This window comes from Quercus suber, unplaced genomic scaffold (assembly GCF_002906115.3).
Source record: "Quercus suber isolate HL8 unplaced genomic scaffold, Cork oak 2.0 scaffold_732, whole genome shotgun sequence".
Taxonomy (NCBI): domain Eukaryota; kingdom Viridiplantae; phylum Streptophyta; class Magnoliopsida; order Fagales; family Fagaceae; genus Quercus; species Quercus suber.
The window spans coordinates 86,505-107,216 of NW_027070172.1; the positions used below are offsets into that span (position 1 = coordinate 86,505).

The 20,712-nt window shown below is 34.5% G+C and overlaps 2 protein-coding genes across 4 annotated transcripts; one reads left to right on the forward strand and one right to left on the reverse strand.

Moving 5' to 3' along the window:
• The first annotated feature begins 643 nt into the window (after window positions 1-643).
• LOC111991102 (prolycopene isomerase, chloroplastic) lies at window positions 644-7,933 on the forward strand. 2 transcript variants are annotated; one of them, XM_024022881.2, is made up of 13 exons: window positions 647-1,520; window positions 3,185-3,391; window positions 3,516-3,615; window positions 4,194-4,276; window positions 4,409-4,465; window positions 4,539-4,691; window positions 4,798-4,876; window positions 4,998-5,146; window positions 5,263-5,397; window positions 5,556-5,669; window positions 6,046-6,156; window positions 6,248-6,356; window positions 7,520-7,933. In XM_024022881.2, exons 1-13 carry the CDS (start codon window positions 792-794, stop codon window positions 7,591-7,593), a joined length of 2,100 nt encoding a protein of 699 aa, XP_023878649.1. In that variant the 5' UTR covers window positions 647-791; the 3' UTR covers window positions 7,594-7,933. The 2 variants fall into 2 exon arrangements, with proteins under 2 accessions (XP_065622766.1, XP_023878649.1); XM_065766694.1 differs by lacking the exons at window positions 6,248-6,356; window positions 7,520-7,933 and having other exon boundaries at window positions 644-1,520; window positions 5,991-6,103.
• Window positions 7,934-8,066: 133 nt separating this feature from the next.
• On the reverse strand, window positions 8,067-19,171 carry LOC111991111 (ABC transporter G family member 22). Of its 2 annotated transcripts, XM_024022895.2 has the most exons (11): window positions 19,051-19,171; window positions 17,906-18,291; window positions 13,771-13,841; window positions 12,926-13,161; window positions 12,161-12,316; window positions 11,813-11,996; window positions 11,363-11,671; window positions 10,453-10,740; window positions 9,142-9,426; window positions 8,951-9,058; window positions 8,067-8,636 (listed from the first exon to the last, which is right to left on the reverse strand). In XM_024022895.2, exons 2-11 carry the CDS (start codon window positions 18,279-18,281, stop codon window positions 8,415-8,417), a joined length of 2,235 nt encoding a protein of 744 aa, XP_023878663.2. In that variant the 5' UTR covers window positions 18,282-18,291; window positions 19,051-19,171; the 3' UTR covers window positions 8,067-8,414. The 2 variants fall into 2 exon arrangements, with proteins under 2 accessions (XP_023878663.2, XP_023878664.1); XM_024022896.2 differs by lacking the exons at window positions 17,906-18,291; window positions 19,051-19,171 and adding an exon at window positions 13,579-13,640 and having other exon boundaries at window positions 13,771-13,829.
• Between the last annotated feature and the right edge of the window lie 1,541 nt (window positions 19,172-20,712).

Genomic DNA, 20,712 nt, shown 5'->3' on the forward strand with positions numbered 1-20,712 from the left:
CATCCTTTCAAGCCAATCCTCTGATTCTTTGAATATTTCTTCCTTTGCATCTGAAGAAGGCCACTTGCCCATTTAAAGCTCTCTAGCCAAAACCCAGCAGCATTCAGCTAAAACCCAACAGCCTCCATCTGAAGCTCTCAGTGTGTGGGTTCTTTTATCAAGAATGTTTTGAATGAGGACAATATGTGAGCTCCACCACTTTTTTCGAAAATTTGAGTTTTAGAGGTGAGAACTACTCTTGAGAACAAGAACCAAATACAAGTTTGATGGAGTTAAGAGAAAAGTAGAGATAGAGAAAATGATGGGTTAGATGTTTAAGAGATGATATAAATAAATTATGAAAATTGAGTTTTGAGTTATGAGTTATTTTGAAATCAAGCACAACATTTTTTTTTAAATTATTGTAATAGTGTTTTTCATAAAATCGGACATGTCAATCTAGGTTTTTTAATAGCTGATGTGGACATTGTCACATTGTCAATTTATCAAAAATTTGTAACTCTAACTTACAAAAAAAAAAAAAAAAAACCTATTGTTGTGTCTCACAAACCCACCAAAAACCAACGGCCACCTAAAATAAACCCAAAAAGAAACGTATCCACAATATTTGAATAACATTTTTTTTTTTGCATTTTGAGTCTTGACTAATGAAAGCCCCTTGTCTCATCCCATTGAGGCATCATGGAGTGGAATCACCACCCACCCAGTCACTGCTCAATTCCTTATACTAACCCAACTATAACAACAAGGCCAAACCTCCACTTCTCTCATCCAAACTCACACTCACCAAAATGTTCGTCTACCACACACTTTCCATGCCTTTATTTGGGCACAACTCCCAGTTTTTCATTCACCAAAATACCACACGATTGGGTACTATAAGACCCACAAATCAAAATCACAAATTTCAGTTTTTCTTTACTCAAAACTGCGTAGGTTTAAGCGGTCACAAGCTCTGTGACTTGAATTCTCAGTTTTTTTATGAGTGTTATGCTAAAAAGTCAAATAGAATCCGACCCAGAAGTCAAAAACACAAGCTTTTATCTCTTAGACATGCTAAAACATTAGTTGTCAATGATTACCAGCCAAATAGCATGGAATTGTGTTTTCACAGTATCACGCAGTTGGGCACTTCCAGACCCAGAAATTTAGAGAGCAAGTTTCTATCTGGTGATCCTCTGAGAATTTCGAACTCCAAAAGTTACAAGCTTGGTAGTAGAGAAATTGGGTTTTCAGAGGGGAATATGAGAAATGGGAAATTCATAGTGAGGTCAAAGTCAGTATTGAGTGTAGAAAAAGCGGTAGAGAGAGAAGGAATAGGTAGAGAGGCTTCGTATGATGCGATTGTTATTGGTTCTGGGATTGGAGGGTTGGTTGCGGCAACACAGTTGGCAGTGAAGGGAGCTAAGGTTTTGGTTTTGGAGAAGTATGTGATCCCTGGTGGGAGCTCTGGCTATTACGAGAGAGATGGCTATACTTTTGATGTTGGGTCTTCTGTAATGTTTGGTTTCAGTGACAAGGTCAGTGTTTTTTTTAGCTGGAATTCCTTGTTTTAGTATTTCCTACATTGCGCTTTACTTGTTGGTTAATAGTAATCGGAGCTATATGAGATTGGGATGGTTGAATTGAGTTTGTTCATATCATGTCTTGTGAGTTGAAGAATTATAATGTTGTAGACTAGGAAGCAAGGAAACTTCATTTGAGATTCCGTACCAGTGTTGTATCCGGGTCCTACCGGTGTCATAACCTCCTTGTCATGTTAAATGTTTTTAGAAATTGCTCTTATGGCTGTGTGGTACCCGTACCCGTACCCGTGTCCGTGATTCCTAGGTTGTAGAATTTAGAATGATTTTTGGAAAAGTGGGAAAAATAGTTTTATATTGGACAATGCCTTGTATTTTGACGGGAAAATAATCCATATGGGAAGATATGTATTATTTTTCTCTTGAGGAAATTAGAAAGCATTACATAGAACAATCAAGGAGAACTCAGGCCGGAATGCTTAACATTCAATAAGTCATACATGGTACCATTGAACTCAGTGTTTGGTCTTTGAAATGGCTTTTCCTCAACTTTATGAAGAGTTGCTGTGGTTTTCTTGTTTAATAGTTCGAACTTCATGGAAGTTTAAAACTTTTCAAATCCATGAACAAGTTCTTGGGACTTCTTAAGACTGAGGCTTGGCTGTTGTTGTTGTATGAACAAATTTTCTGAAAGTGCCTAAACTGGAGTCAATTAATGGAGAATTAGGCAAATTTTTACAACCACGGAGTACATATTATTGCTGCAGAAAGTTTTATTCATGAGATTGTCACAGCTTGCAACTGTCAAGAGTTGTTCTATATTGCTCTATGCCCTATAGTTGGGCAAAATATAGCAAAAACTTATAAATGAATTAGAAATGGCATTAGCAGTTTAGTTTTAAATGACTTGTTAGTGATGGACCTCATTTTCTCACGTGCTTCAGTATATGACTTTTTGCACCTAAACTGTTCCTATGTCTCTTATTCTTTTCTTTCTTTTTTTTTTTTTGGGGGGGGGGGGGGTGTGGGTGAAGACTCTAAGATTTTAGGAGTTCGAAACCCCACAGAATCCCCAAGTAACAATAAACCTAAGCAAAGTTTAAGTCTTTATAAATTTGAGTACACTGATGGCCAATATTAATAAAAGCACTATTTTCGAGAGATCTTTTCTGTTACTGTCAACAAATCATGAGTATTAAATGCTTTTATGAATGATATAACTTATGTATGATTTTTTTTCAAATGTGATTTAATAATAAAATTTCTTTTGGTTGGATATTTTTATTGGCAAATTGGTTAATTGCATATTGTCAACATAATGAACAAAATTAAAAAATAAAATAAAATATCCAAGTCTTATGTATATCACATAAACTGGTTTATTTTATGAATCCAATTTCCAAATGAATTTGAGCATCAAATTCTAATCCTCTTTATTGTGTACATGTGTTGCATGGTCGTGTTGTTTATCAATTAATTTACATATTAAAATATACTTGATCTTCTTAACTACAGAAATCATTGTTTGTCTTATACTTAAAGATGATGTTTTGCCTTTTTATTGTAGTTTATTTATATTTTTACTAATTATGATCTAACATTTTTGAGTTGATGGTCTGTATGGCACCCTGAATCTTGATGTTTACGTCAAATCTGGGCAGGGGAATCTAAATTTGATAACCCAAGCATTGGCAGCAGTTGGATGTGAGATGGAGGTGATACCTGATCCAACTACTGTCCATTTCCATTTACCCAATAGCTTGTCTGTCCAGGTGCACAGAGAATATGGTGAATTTGTTGCAGAACTCACCAATAAGTTTCCCCATGAGAAGGAGGGGATCCTTAAGTTCTATGGTGAATGCTGGAAGGTCTGCTTTATTTATTTATTTGTTTATTTATTTTTGGATGTGTGACTACAACTTCCACCAGCTGTTTTTGCCTCTACTTACAATTTATTACTTACATTAAGGCACTTGTGCACATATTGGGTAGATTTTCAATGCCTTGAACTCATTGGAATTGAAGTCACTTGAGGAGCCAATCTACCTTTTTGGACAGTTTTTTCAGAAGCCTCTCGAATGCTTGACACTTGGTAATAATGGTTTTGTGGATTTTATTATATAGCTTAGCTGTGAATTGCAAATTAGTGTCATAATTGTAGAAATAATTCTGGCTTTTGATCATTTTACTAGCTCCGGTTGGGATATCTTTAGGGCAGTAGTTTTGATCAATTTCTAATTCATGTACTTTTGTATTAAGACTCCTGTGTGACTGTAGCGGGGAAGTAGTGATTGCTTTACTATCATCATGCAATTGATCTACTGTTAACTCCTTTGAAATGTCAAGATGCCAAATGCCAAATAGAGGACCTGTTAGCAAATGATCGTGTTGATTTTCTTGGTTGGTTCTGAACTTGAGAAATCTTGATGGTTTCATTGCTCTTTGTTCTCTACCATTTATGTATGATCCTTGCTTGTAACATCCTGTGGGCAGACCATCTTTGTGGTTGCCATATGCCCAATATTGGTTCAATTTTGACTATTGACTGGTTTCCAAATAAAATACACTATTGACTAGGAATGCTTTCTAAGTTTCTATATGCTGTTTAAGTGGACATTTAAAATTTTGAGATCTCTTGGTTATGGACTTAAATAATGTTGTCCTCTGCAGCCTATTATTTGCCTCAAAATGCTGGAGATATAGCTCGAAAATTCATTAAGGATCCCCAGTTATTGTCTTTCATAGATGCAGAGGTGAGTTGAAATTACTTGCATGATCCAATTAGAAGGATTAATCAATTTATTAATGCAATAGACACATCACCCATCGCATTGGGCTTGTTAAACAATTTTTTTTTTTTTTTTTTACCTATTTTGTTTCTGCAGTGTTTCATAGTGAGCACAGTCAATGCTTTGCAGACACCAATGATCAATGCAAGCATGGTAAGCTGTCACTTAGCTTTCTGGCTCTTTTGTGTTCACTTTAACTTGTTTCCTCATATATTGTTTGTCCCAGGTTCTATGTGACAGACATTTTGGTGGGATTAACTACCCTGTTGGTGGTGTCGGTGGAATTTCAAAGTCCTTAGCAAAAGGCCTGGTTGATCAGGGCAGTGAAATACTTTACAAGGCAAATGTGACTAACATTATAATTGATCAGGACAAAGCTGTGAGTTTGACATTATTCTCCAATGACGATGCCATAATATCCATATTTCATTCTATGTCAAAGAAATGTTTTAGCTGCTTATGTTATTTTATTCTCCATTTTGTAGGTGGGAGTTAGGTTGTCAGATGGAAGGGAGTATTTTGCCAAAACCATAATATCAAATGCTACTAGATGGGATACTTTCGGTTAGTTGTGGCAAGGAATTTGAAAATTTTATTTGGATGATGGTCCTTTCTTGCGATCTTATGCACTAGTTTGTTTAGTTCCATTACTGATAATTTAATTACATTAAATGTTGATTTTTAGGAAATCTCTTAAAAGGAGAACACCTTCCAAAAGAAGAAGAAAATTTTCAGAAAGTTTATGTTAAGGCACCATCTTTTCTTTCCATTCACATGGGGGTTAAAGCTGAAGTGCTGCCACCAGATACTGATTGCCATCATTTTGTACTTGAGGTATTTGGGTTATTTCGGTTGCTTCATATTCTTGGCAATCTTGAGGGCCTATAAATGGGTATTATTAAATTAATATGCTTGCCTTATTGGCTTCCCTTTAAAAAAAAAAAACAAAGAATGATTGGACAAGGTTAGAAGAGCCATATGGAAGTATATTTTTGAGCATTCCGACTGTCCTTGATTCATCATTGGCTCCAGAAGGACGTCATATTCTTCACATCTTTACCACTTCTTCCATAGAGGACTGGGAGGTAAGAATATACTGTCAAAATTACATTGAAAGGTTATATGTTAGGTGGATCTTTGATTCCCATCCCCATGCTCTTTCCTCAGCCCCTCCCACATTTTAGTTGGGGTAGAAAAATATGTATGATGTTTCAAATAACAAAAGAACTGGTCTACTTTTTAGGGTCTTCCTCCAAAAGACTATGAGGCAAAGAAGGTGCTTGTTGCAGATGAAATCATTAGAAGATTGGAGAAAAAACTATTTCCGGGGCTGAGATCATCAATTGTTTTTTTGGAGGTATAGGCCTTACTGTTATACTACTGAAAAATGTTGTAAATATTATTTTGACAACGTGCAATATTATTCTTTGCACAATGCTATACGTACATAAACGTAAACATCAAACTTTAGTTGCAAGCACATCTATTACATCACAAATGTTGTCTGCATCACAGAGATAGTGAGAGAAGCATATATAAGGTTATTTATTTCCTTCCACCCTTCCTCCTCACATCAGCTTTTGGTCAGGCTACATACTCTTTGCTGTAATGGGAACAAATTGAAACTGATCCCTTCCTATCTCCCACCCACTAATTTAATGCATTTTTGGTTGCCTAGGATTTCTGCAACTCAACTCTTCATAAAAAGATGTAAATGTCTCTGATGATGGTAGGTGGGAACACCAAAGACACACAGACGATACCTGGCTCGTGATGAGGGTACCTATGGACCAATGCCACGCGGAACTCCTAAGGGATTACTAGGAATGCCATTCAATACAACTGTAAGTTTAACTATAAGCTATGGGGGTCAATCAGTAGCTAGTTTTATAAGCATACTGAATTCACTTGGTCATGCAATAATGGAAACTACAGGCTATAGATGGTCTTTACTGTGTTGGCGATAGCTGCTTTCCGGGACAAGGTGTCATAGCTGTGGCCTTTTCAGGAGTAATGTGTGCCCACCGAGTAGCTGCTGATATTGGTAATCTTTAGACCTCATTCAATGCATATCGGTTGTTGTTGGCTGAAAATTATTTGGTTGATCCTCTTTCACAGCTTAGCTACTTATACTTAAGCTTATAAGTTTGACCTAATATAAGCTTACCATAACAACAACAACAACAAAGCATTATTCCCAAAACTATCGGGTTGGCTATGGGTCATTAGCAGACTAATTGGGGTTGTTCACGTGTGTTATTTTCCGCCACTCTATCCTATCCAAAATCATACTCTTTTTCAATTCCTTATCATGTTCTTTTTTAGTATTTCTACTTGTGTTATTTTAGGTCTTCCTCTACCTTTTTTTCGTTCCCTCAATTTAAATTGAATCGCTCTTCCGCACTGGGGCATTAATCTTTCTCCTTGCACATGATCAAACCATCTCATGTGCCTCTCTGTTGTCTTTTCACTAATGGGCACCCCTATCTTTAATTGAACTTTTTCATTTCGTATCCAATTTTTTGTTGTTTTTTCACTTAGCTATCTTGTCATTCTCTTTTAAACTATGCTCATTTTATGAACACGTTTCTTAATAGCCCACCATTCAGTACCATATGGCATGGATGGTCTTATTGCGGTCTTTTAGAAATTTCTCTTTAACTTAATAGGTATTCTAAAATCACACAATAGTTTGATGTGCTTCTCCACTTTAGTTATCATACTCTTATCTTATGATTCACATCCTCTTCAAGCTCACCGTCCTTGTGAATTATTGATCCAAGATATTAAAAGCGCTCACCCTTTGGTATCTTGACCATCAAGTTTTACAACTCCTTCATTTTTATTTCTTCTATTACGAAACTTACACTTCATGTTATCATGTACTCTACTTGAGACTCTAAACCCATTGCCTTTAGATTCTAAAGAATCCCTCCAGATTTTCAACTTAACCAAATATGAGCTCCCATTATTATATTATAAATAATAATAATAATAATAATAATAATAATAAAAGCTTCAATAAAGATTGGGAATGTGTTGAAAATTTGTCCAATTCATTTATTTAAAAAGTAAATAAATAAAATAAAATCTTATTTAAAAAGTATATCTTCTCATTTGCATAGATTTTTTTTTAAAATATTTTTTACTATTTTATTATTATTATTATTATTATTATTATTATTATCTAATTCTGTTCTTTGACAGGGCTTGAGAAGAAGTCCCCAGTATTAGATGCTGCCCTCCTTCGACTTCTTGGTTGGTTAAGGACATTGGCATGATATACATCTGAAAAAATATAAGATTCAGCACGATCATTTTGGCTAAAATGGCATAGCCGGCTTGCTTAGTGTCAAAGATCTACAGTAGGTTGACTCATAAACATAATTGCTATCCCTTTTTCTTTTTTTCTTTTTTTTCCTTTGGAGGTGTCACTAATCACCAAAGCCAATTGAGGTATTTTGTGCAATGGGTATTTAATCAATGTTGGCTAATGGGATTTCCCCTGTAATTCTCATTTGCTAAGCTGAAAATATGCAAACAAAAATTGTAGAGTTGTCTGTGGTTCTTGATGTATGTCTTCCGCTGATTAACTTGCAGTTGATTGCTGGTTCTTCTTCATCCTTTTTTTTTTTTTTTCTTTTTTTCTTTTTTTTTTTTTGGGTTATAGGTGTAAATAATTACTCTAGTAATCTACTGATGCATTTTGTCCCTTGTGTAATCTAGTGGGTTGTAAAATCATTCCTAAATCCAGTAGATAAATATTAGTTGTGTTCGATTGCAATTAACAAAAATCTGCTGTTTACATAATAGTTGTAATCAATTATGATTACAGAATTCCACTGCTTTTTAGTACTAGAACCACCTATAACTAGAGTTTGATATTTTCTGGAAACATCTCTGAGGATTCTCCATACAGTAAAATTAACTTATATGCCTATGAAAACATGTAGCACTCTCTTTGATGCTATCACCAGGTAATGAGATGACTGTGCATCCAAAAACCAAGCAAGCATTTCTTTTAACCTCAACACTCAGGTCTTTACAAGATTGCTCTTGGAGCAGCTGGCCAGATCTAACCTCCTTTGCAAATTGCAGCTTATTAAGCTCCAGATTGGGGCTTCATCCTCCGCAAAGAGAGATATGCCAAAAGACGGTAACCAAAAACCATAGCCACCAAGGCACTGACTTCTGTTAAGCCATTGTCTATTCTCATCCCATTTATGGTGGGTGTGATGTCTTCATACTGCACCTTGAGAAGAAGCTTGTATGTGTGGTAGTTGAAAGACATATAGCGAATCCAAGAGATGAATATTGGAACTCGCTGCAAAATTTTAGGCAATGTATTATTATATCAACTTAGATTTATATAGTAGCTCTTGAAAGTAAATATTTGTTAAGTATCTTGAACTGTAATTTTTATGGCGAGAGTTCTTCCTTTTGTTCAGATACAACACTATACTTCAAATTATTGTCTTCATAAACTTCAATTGTAGGATAATATAGTTGTTCTAGCTTATGACCCAATGAAGCAATTTCTTTATTTGACCATTGGAATTGAATGCATATTTGGCTTCCATGTTTGCATGTTTACCTTCAGACCACTTGAAAAAAGGGGGAAAAATTTTGCATGCTTACCTGCACAAAGAACCCACCAGCCAGCATGAAGGTCATCACAGTTACTGAAGCCAGAGTGGTTGCCCTCTTTAAGTCCATTAATGTAGCCCCAATAGCTAGTCCAAGTCCCTGTTTTGCAGCTAGTTATATTTGACTATATGTGGTATTTTTTATTATGGTGTTATCTTAATCAGTATCAGTAGGAGACATACCTGAGCCGCCACAATGCAGAGGAAGACTGTAAGCATGGTTAGGAAGAAGGGACCAGCACTTAGTCTCAATCCCGCCATGAAATAGACAACAAGAAGGAAAAGTACTGGTAGTATAAGGTCAAGTGGAAGGTCACTTGTAGTCCTAGCCACAAAATATGCACTTAGTCTATACATGTCGGCTGCTCGTTCTTTACTTAGCATGGCTCTTTCTTGAGGGAATGTGAAGATTGATGTGAAGACAGGAAAGAATCCCCAGAAGACTGCAATGAAGAAAAGCAGTCCTGCCTGCAATGAAAGGTAGGTTAAGTTCTATGTTTGATTTTATATTTCCATATAAGCACAAGAATAGACTATAAAGTTAATGCTTGTGTGACGATAGGCATACTGCAAAACTATGAAAGTTAATCTGATTACTTTAGAACCTCATTGTTCCCATGACCGCGCACCCTTAGTGCGGTGGTCACTTCACAAGTATAAATGCTTGTGAGGTGTGGAGGGCAAGAGTCGGAGTTCAAGTTTCCAAGAGGAAGCTTCACACATATATACACTTAGATTAAGTTAGAGTAAAAATTCTATCTTGTATTTTAAAAAAAAAAAAAAAAAGAAGAAGAAGAAGAAGAAGAAGAAGAAGAAAGAATTGTGCTGGACTTTAGCTTGCACAATAGTTTCTTTAGAAAAATTTAGAAATAGAAAGCAATGTTATTTTACATTCCTTCCGTCGCCCTTGCTATTATCCTCTGATATGTTTAACTGCCATCTTTTTCAACCATTCTTCATGGGACGATATATGGTCACATAGCAAGCCAGAAATGAAGAAATCTTTAAAACAAAGGAAAACAGCTTAGTTAACCAATGGTCTATGATGGAGTGCCAGAACTAATGCCTGATGTGATAGGGCAAGGCAAAATGGTTCTTCATTGACTTGCTGAGAAAAAGTGTTGAACATTGACTGATATCTTAACAGAATCTATGAAGTAGTTCTTTTTATTAGTAAGTTATACATGCACCCTATGGTTTTAATATGATGATCTCCCCCTTACCCACACTATTTGAGAGGAGGAAGTGCCATTTGAGTCATAGGTATTGGCAAAGCTACAGATAATAACATGAAATGTAGGGTGGGATTAGTGTAATAAAATTGGATTGGCCAATTTATTGTGATGATGTATATGTCTGGATGATGTAATTATAGTATTCTATCTGTTTGTTGAAGTGACTCTCTAGTAGGTGGTCTTTTTTTTTAGCAAGTAGTGATTTTTGAGTACTATACAGGTCACTCAACAAATATGCTTTGACAAGATAATGGCTTACCTGATCTTGCAGGCCTTTGGGGCTCTTACTATCACACTGCCACCATAGTAATCCCAAGATAAATGCCGTTGAGAGAACTTGGGTAATTCTTAACCAGCTAAAATAATCATGCCGCCGTTCTTTGATTCCTCTGCAGAACAGTATGGAATACTGTTCCCACCAGCTTGCACCCCATTGTCTCTTTGGAGAAGACACCTTCGATTTCACTTCTTCATCGAGGGGTATAGGATCCATAAGTTTCTTCTTTTCCTTGTCAGCAACTTTTGTCTCATAGGCTTCCACAAGATACTGTTTTTACACAGAAGATTCATTAGGTAGAGAAATAGCTTGTGACGTGCCACATAAAATTCTAGGTGGCGCTTGCTTTTAGAACATAACACTCCACTTATGTGGAATTTGATCATTAGATGAGGAACACAACAGATTTTTTCTGCTTAAATTTTATATGAGCAAATATATGGTCTGAAGACTTAGGTATGCTGAGGGTAGATCTTATAAAGACAGTGTGCCAGTTGAAGGCAGCATTCTCAAAGCTGCTGCCTTAAGGGTTTACTAGGATTTTCCCCCCTTTCGTTTCAGGTGATTTGGGTCACTTGGTCTATGGACCACTCGTGTTTTGTGGATGTCAAGGAGTGACAATGAAGGGGTTTGGGCAATATGGTCAAGATATACAACACAATGTCACCTAAGCATAGGGAGGATGGACAGTTCACAGTTGGTTAGATCTAGAATGAAACATGGGACTCTTTTTGGCTAACAGAAGTAATTTGCTACTTGGTATAACATGCCTGTCCTCTAAATGTGATGTCTGCTGATGATTTAAAAGAACATTTCAAAAGGAAGAGAATTTTCTTCCTTTGAGTCTCTTCTTGATGGTACTTTTTTTCAAACCAATAAACACTTATTTTACCTCATGCACTATAGCAGGAGACGGTTTCCCGTTCCTTGTTTCAGTATCTGAATTTCCCATTTGCACTTTGTCCTCCAACTCTGATGGTACTGAGACATCATTTAGATTTCCATTTGCAAGGTCTAGCAAGAACTCTGCCGGATTCATGGCAATTAGAGGGGAACATCCTATAGATGAGAAATACACCGTTGCTTCTGATGCTTTTCCGAAGTAGAGCAAGCTTCCTTTCCCTAGAAGGATCAACTTGTCAAATTTGTGGAAGAGTCTACTTGATGGCTGATGAATTGTTGTTACCACTGTTTTTCCAGCCTGCCAAAAATTTGAAACGGGTTGTTAAATACAACACACCTTTATGATTTTGGGGACCATATTGCTCAGTAAATTTTTAGTTAAAGATTGAAATTATGTTCATGTTGATCAAGTTGTTTTAAGGGTGTCAGTATAAGCTACCTCTGCAATGTCTTGTAACAACTGCACAGTTCTCATAGCAGTAGTAGAATCTAAGCCAGAGGTTGGTTCATCAAGAAACAAAAGGGACGGGTTGATTATAATCTCATTGCCAATAGAAACTCTTTTCCTCTCTCCGCCTGACACTCCACGAACAAAGGAGCCACCAATCATAGTGTCTTGGCACCTGTTAACATATCATTTCTCTTTACTACATTAGCTTTCTAGAACAAGATCAACTTATTTAGTTTAAAGTCTTTATTTTTTTACCGAGAGAGAATGCGTTAATACATATAATGCTTTTGAGAAAAGTTCCAGGATTCCATTATAGTGGGTATAAAGTAAGCTTACCTCTCCAAGCCTAGCTCATGAATGACATCTATTGCTCGTTTTTCCTTTTGCTCTTTTGTCAGTGTCTTTGGGAGTCGTAGGAGGGCTGCATAAGTCAATGTTTCCTTCACTGTAAGGTGAGGAAATAGGACATCGTCTTGAGTCACAAATCCTATCCTGCAATATGTTTCACGTTGTTATTCTGTTCTGCACTATTCTTGCATCTATTCTAGTGCCCCTTTAGATAACACCTACAAATCTTTAGGAACACAATAAGTCTGCTTAAGATTTGTTATCCAGAAAGTACACAGTTTTTGCTCTTTCATTTCCTATGATTGTTTTGACCCCAAGGGCACCGCCATTAGAAATTATGTCTCATGAAACGGGGGTCATTAATAGAATCTTTCTTTTTCTCTACCCCTAGAGGCCAAAACTCTTCCATGAGTCATCTTACAGTAGTAATAAAAGAAATTCTAGCAACTGCACTAAGCTGATCATGGATCAGTTTTGGCCCATGGTGCTCTGCAAAATATATTCAAAGTATGTGTATGCATGCACATTGCATGCATAATTTTTTAAAAATCAATAATAACTTGTAAGCTCAATAAATTGTGAAGCATGTTATGAAAATGGCTGTGTACGTAGTATTACTCTATTGTAAAAAATGTAGGTCAGGAATTCTTCTACCAAGTTCTTTTGACAAAATCTATATAAACTCACGGAAAGAAGCTGCACATACAGCAAGTAGAAAGTCGACTTGACTATGAATTAAGTTGAGAAACTGACCTGCTTTTTAGGAACTTGGAATAAGGATGATCATTGTAAGTAATTGAACCACGAACAGTGGGCTGAATCAATCTGCCACCAAGTAGATTTAGAAGTGTTGTCTTTCCACTTCCTGAAGGTCCCATCAATGCCAAAACCTCCCCAGGATTCACTGAACCAGTAATCCCATTTAAAATATCTTTCTCCTCACTTGTCCTCATTCCTTTGAGAATTACCTTGTATGACACATCTGTGAACTGCGATTTACAAAAAGAAGGATTCACTCACTACACAAATTGATTACAAATCTTCTGCAATACTTAAAATATAATTGTAATCTAGCTAGACACTAGTGTTCACCAAAACTTATCCAATTATCCATACCCTTCTTTCCTTAGCAAAGCTGTGCTTTGATTTGATGTTTCTCTTATTTGAAGTTTGAGGCTGACTCAAGTTAGGCCTAGATTCACACTTTAAGCCTCAATGCATGAGTTTGAACTAGTTGTATATTAGGATTAATTTGTGCAACAGTTCGGCTGAAACTAAAAGACCCATTAACAGGTCTATGTAATTAAAGGCATACACTCAGTACTTTTTTTATTGTTGGAAAGAAGGGAAAGTCTTGTACATAAAATATCATATAGGATGAAACTCTGTACAAGACTGAACCTGACCATGCTATTGCTAGTCATGTTTCTATGGGTGGCGTTGTTGCTAAATCAATCTCCATCCTTGCCTGTCCAAATACATAGTATAACATCAATCCATGCATGTCAACAAACCCATGATTCAACACCGGTACGTGCAGTAGCAGAGAAAAGATGGATAAAAGAGAAGCTGCGTGCACGGCTAGCACTGTTACGTACCTTGAGATAAAGTGGCAATGTTGGTTCTGTTTGAAACTTCGGCCTACGTGTGCCAGCTTCAAGATCCTCAGCTGCAACCACATATAGCTAGTTAGTTGTAAATATATGAACAGAATCAAAAGGTTACTGTCCAAAAACTGTAGTGCTTAATTACAGTTCATGCTAAGCAATCATTGTGAATAGTCATGCGATAAAAAGTTACTTAAAAGAGTGTAAATTGTAAGTTTTTGTAGTCATCAATTTAGATGCGAAGTTAAACTTAGAGAGTGTAAATAGTATTTTAGCTGCTTATTTTCCCCTAAGTGAAGACCTAGAGGTATACCCACTGCAAGGGTGGAAATGTGAATAAACCGAAGAGCCATTGGCACCTAAGGGCTACCTTTTCGAAGATGGAAGTGCCTCCATTTCGAAAATGGTAAATTTCTGAAGATTTTTTTTTTTTTTTATAATTTTTTACAATTCTTCATTTTCATTTATTTTTAATAGAAAATTAAGTATATCTCCTCTTTGTTGAGGCCAACTTTGTTTGTAATTCTTCAAATCATTTAGAATATATACTCAAAATGGAAATTCTAACTATATATATAACTATTATATTTGAAAATAAAAGCATATGAAGATGGGATAAGGTTATTTAAAATATATTAGATGAAAACAATATAAGAGACCTAATAAGTCTTTGAACATGAAAAATTTCTCAAAATTTTGTAACAGTTGAAATGATAAGTTGTGATTGGTGTACGATAAAAGTGATATCAAAGATAATTACATATAAAAGTAATATTGTATTAATCATAATTCATTTTAGCATGTTATGATTGGTGTACGATAAAAGTGATATAAAAAATAATTACATATAAAAGTAATGTTATATTAATCAAATTTAATCTTAGCAAATTATGAAATTTATTGTGTTTTTAACCGTGTTGTATTAGATTAAGGTGCCCTTTTAGAAAGATAAATAAGGAATCTTTTTGTTTGAAAAAAGTGATAAGCATGTCATATCAAAACGTGGAGTGCAAACCAAGATACTAACAAAGGCACTATAGATAGTGAAAGTCACATATGGAAGTGACATGCCAAAATAAATAAATAAATAACTTAAAACAAAATAAATGATTTTTTAAAATTATGAGGAGTTTGAAATAAATAGAAATGAATCCACATGATAATGTTATAAAATATATATATATATATATATATGTATATATATCTACAAGAAAGGAGGTGAGAACAAAAGTTAGTAGTTATTTATTAAAATTTAATTAGAAGAAATGACAAGAAAGAAAATTTAAATAAATTCACATAAATCATCAAAGAATCTAATAACCTTGATCATTTTATAATTCTTCGTGAATAACTTTTTATGAGGAAAAAAAGTGGAAAGTTCTTTTTATTTTGGTAAACTCTAATACCAAAAATTTAAGAATTTTTTTTATTTAAAATTATTTTTATAACATATTGTAATTTTTTATTTTCCTAAAAACTCAGTCTTACATCATGTATTCATGTATCATCCACATACTCTCTCATATTTCCGTGACTTTAGCTATGATCTAATATCCTGTTCAAAGTCACAGTTTAGTAGCTAATCTAAACTCATCCAAATTCAAATGTCTTGGTGATCCAAGATCCTGACTTGTCCAATTCTATTTCTAAGTCCTGGGCCCAGTAATGTTTTTCAATTTCTATAAGGAATAAAGCCAATAATGGTTCACTTATATTTGGACCCACTTAAGACTTTAAAACAGATGTGATGTTTCTCACAGCCCAAAGGGTAAGATGATGAACACATATTGTTAAATTAAAAAAATTTAATTAACAGTTAATTTCACATTCATTTTCACAATTATTTAATATGATTATCAAAGAATGATATACTAATAAATAAAAAAACAAATTTATGTAAAAATAACAAATAATTTTTATTTTTATTTTTATACAAGATAGAAATTATATTCTAAACTAATTTAAATATATATGTGTGTGAAATTTTTTCTTAAAGACTTGAATTCTAACCCCTGTCTCTCTCACCCTATACAAATTTTGTACTTATAAAATGATCATAAAATAACAATCAATTAATCAATTAATTCTGAATAATAAATCAATTAATCAATAAAATAACAATCAATTAATCACCTTCTATCACGCAAAATAATTATAAAAAAATAAGTGCAAAATTAATGGTAATCCTATAATAACGCTGGTTAAAATTGGAGACTTAGGTATCACCCAAAGCTCCAAGCTATTGCTTTTTTAAGAGAGGTGGGGCTAGTTCTCACGGGAATCACATTTTCCCAAGTAGTTACAAAAGGGCACTGTTCACCTTTTAAAAAGTAATAAACCGGTAGTTTCTGTTCATTGAGTGGAGCGAAACAAAAGTTGGGCAAAACCGAACTACCTTTGCCCCCACTTTTTCTCATCCAACATCAATCATTTGCTCAACACTGGTGATTATCGACCTTTACCTCTCTATCCCTTTCCCAAATTTGGTTTTCAAAGACTGACTAAGTTGCCCCAGTCTCTCTCATGCAATAACCAATTTGTCTCCCACCAAGGTACCTCATCATACAATAGATATAAAGCATTAGAATTTAGATATATATGTATTATTACTTTCATAATATATGAGATTTAAAGAGGGTGGATATATTCGATAAATAAATTAATTATTATTTTAATAATTTTTCTATATATATATATATATTTTTTAATTTTTAAAATTACTAAAGAAATAATAAATCAATTAATCAATAAAATAACAATCAATTAATCACCTTCTATCACGCAAAATAATTATAAAAAAAATAAGTGCAAAATTAATGGTAATCCTATAATAACGCTGGTTAAAATTGGAGACTTAGGTGTCACCCAAAGCTCCAAGCTATTGCTTTTTTAAGAGAGGTGGGGCTAGTTCTCACGGGAATCACATTTTCCCAAGTAGTTACAAAAGGGCACTGTTCACCTTTTAAAAAGTAATAAACTGGTAGTTTCTGTTCATTGAGTGGAGCGAAACAAAAGTTGGGCAAAACCGAACTACCTTTGCCCCCACTTTTTCTCATCCAACATCAATCATTTGCTCAACACTGGTGATTATCGACCTTTACCTCTCTATCCCTTTCCCAAATTTGGTTTTCAAAGACTGACTAAGTTGCCCCAGTCTCTCTCATGCAATAACCAATTTGTCTCCCACCAAGGTATCTCATCATACAATAGATATAAAGCAATAGAATTTAGATATATATGTATTATTACTTTCATAATATATGAAATTTAAAGAGGGTGGATATATTCGATACATAAATTAATTATTATTTTAATAATTTTTCTATACATATATATATTTTTTAATTTTTAAAATTACTAAAGGAATTAGTGAATAAAAGTTATTATTGTTATTCTAGCTTTTAAACAGTATATTATTTTTCTAAAATCTTGTAGTTTAATTGATACTTTTTAATGTTTTAAATAATAAAATTAAAATTAAAATTTTTTATTATCCAACTTTAAAAGAGTATTCTAAATTAGACATATAAAATACACATCTTCATTTCCTACTCTTTTTATCCTTTTCTTTGAATAATATATAGTTGTAATTGAAACAAGGTTTTTATCTTCCTAAAACCAAAGTTTAATTAAAATAGAAGAAATAGAAACAGTCTATTTTCCATGCATCCAAAGTACAATGGGAAGGGAAGAATTATTACAAACTAAGGAATAATGAGCAACAAAACCACATTTAGCAAAGGCATGATCGACCCCATTAAAATCTTTACCAACCATCTTAATCACATAAATAAGCAAGTGGAAAATTTTCTTTTGAAGTTATTTATTGCACAAGAAGTACTTTAGATTATATATGTACTATGCAAAAATAAATACAGGCATTCAAGCACAAAGGTAATGGTATTAATAGTATGCCCCAATAAATGATTTGTGGAATCCAAGTGTCCTTGCAAGCACAAAAGGCCGCTCTACCTAGCTAGTGGAAAAAAAAAATTTACCCTTATCTTAAGAATCTTATAATAATTAATAAGATAAATGTTGAGTGACCTCCACAAAGACCACCACATATATTTGGACTATAACTATATAGTGTAGTAATTAAGAAATTAATGCGCATAAAACTTACGTATATCATCGTCGCTAAACGGCTTTGAGTCAGCTATGTCCTCAGGAGGCATGGCGAAGCCGGTGAAGGAGAATGACAAGCCTAAGCTGGCACTAGAGGCTCGGCTTAGGGCGGCGCCGCTGCTGACATCATCCAAATCCAGCTTCATTTGGGCACTCCTTGACTTCCTAATGTGTGCGTTTTTGCTGCTACCACTAGTACGCCCCGGTGATGCCGCCATCATCCGCCTACTAGACTTTCTCGACAGTGTCCCGCCGCTCTCCACGGCTGCCCCGGCCCCGTCGCTCGATGATGACTTAAATGCTGCCGCCACCGTCTCCAGAAGTTGATCCGATTTTGTCCTAACCAAACTTGATGATGAATGGCTCTTCTCCATGTTCGCCACACTATATATCAGAAAAAAACGTACACCACATGCACCCATAATGAAAATGTTCAGTGAAATATAAAATATGTATATAACTATATATAGTAACCAAAAGAATTTAAGTGCTCCCCATTATTTAGCAAAAAATAGAAAGAAAAAGAAAAAGGAAGTGCTTCTTATAATTGTACAAGAGAGTCAATGCTGCCATACCAATTGGCAAAACCAATATATATATATATATATAATAAAAGCGGTCCAAATTTTCTCAGTGTGGTCTCCCCTTTTGATGATGAGGGGGAGAAAAAAAAGTATTTATAATATCAATAACTGTACTTAGTTATACTTCATTAATATTATAGCCAAATTAACTTTTTTAGTAAGTTGATAAATAACTAGCTTAAATAGCATGAAGGTGAAAAGCAACAATACCAAAAATGGAGTAATATATATTAATAAATCACATTAGATGAGGTTAGGAAAAAAAATGAAGATTGTTAAAGAGAGAGTGGAAGGGTTCTTGACTTCTTGGTTGGTACAGATCGAAACATAATATCTCTTCTACAACTATGTCCCTGCTAGAATATATATAAGTCATAATAACTATGGGAAAAGAGGGAGAGAAACCAGAATAATCTTTCGAAAACTTACTCATATATATAGTACTAGAAGATAGTTGGCTATTGATCTTAAGATACTAAAGTTCAATCAAAGAGAGCAACATTGAAATCTATCAAGATATAAAGTACACAGTAGAAGAAGAAAATCGCATTATCCATACCTTGTATGACTAAAATGGAAGGGGCCAGAGACTCAGAGAGTAGAAGAAGAAAAGAGAGCTCTATTTGGAAGTATGGCTGATTATAATTTGAAAGGCTCCAACCACAACACTCTCATGGTGTAGCGCATCCACTTCTCTTATAAAGAGCAATAAATTAGGAGGTGTGCAAAGTTACAAGAACACCCTCATACCTCTCAAAAGTTTTCAAAAAGTTTGCATGTAATATGGTAATAATATACCATGATTGTGTCGACAACATCAATAACAACAAAAAAAGAGATGTGAGATATGATGCATCTTGCATCAGTCACATTCAATGAGTCCAGGCATCCTTGCCGTACACGTGTTTGGCTGTTTCGTTTGGTCCTATATGTATTTTTTGTTTCGAATTTCATAGTTTTGGATTCAAGTACAAATGGCATCAACTAGTTAGGGTAGGTCTTTGGAGTCAATTAGAATACTTTTAATATTAATGGTGTTTAACCTTTTTTTTTACTTGGGGCCTTAGGCGACCGCATCTCTCACCCATTCAGCTGGCCTTGATATAGAGTAGAGGGTAGAAATGCAATTTAGGGTTTAGGGGGGTCGTTGTTGATGGATGAGTGGTTCATAGTTGATAGGTGTGACCGTGTGAAGAGATGAGAGAATTGGACAAAGTGGCCCCAAAAGGACACCTTTGGTGGTTCTTGACGATAAGGAGCTATCTGTCTATGCTGTTTTCTGCTGAATGCATGTTTGGTCACCTTAGGGCCACACAACACAACTAGTGGCCACGTGGCATCTCCCATTACCCTATTCCAACTTCAATTTCCATATACCCTGCTGGTTTAATCTTAACCACCCCCATCCCTTTTAATGGTGATATATCTAACTCCTAGTACTTGTTCAAATACCAGATCGAATATATCCTATATATATTATCCCTCCATATATCCTTTTAATGGTGATATATCAAGCAGTCATGATTTCCTTCTATACAAGCATGGTCCATTTCCTAGGCTGTCATCTGGTAATCATGAGTTCATGGTACAGTTTTGTTCTCTACAATCTGCATCACCTTTAGAAAATGGGAAATAACTGTCCCACACACTATCACACACAATACATACAAGTTTGTTGGTGTTTAAAATATTTTAAAATAAAATTGTGGCTTGATGTTTAGAACGATTTAGATTGAAATTGTGACTTAAAGTCACAATTTCAGTTAATAACATTCTTGTGTATACAGTGTGTGTAATGACCTTTACTCTTAAAGAATATTATCATGTTCGCAGTTATATTAATATCACTCAACAAACACACACACGAAAGAGTAATTAGAGCCCACTAAATATAGATAAATAAATAAATGGAATGATAATTGTTTTGTTTATTTTGCATTAGAAATAATAGGGTATAATTGGACATTCAAAAGGCATTAGTTTTTCTTTTCTTTTTCCTTTCTTTTTTGCAAGTTCAAAAAGATTGTACTTTGGATTTAAAATTTTAAAATCAATGAATTAAAAAAAATTAGGGCAAATTAGAAAAACTAAATTTGAGTTTTGGGCTAATGTCGGGTATTATCAAAACTTTTCAAAAATATCCAATTTGCTCCATAAGAACAAATGTCAATTAATATTGTTTGGAAATTCTCTTACTCTTTTTTTTTTTTTCCTCTATCTC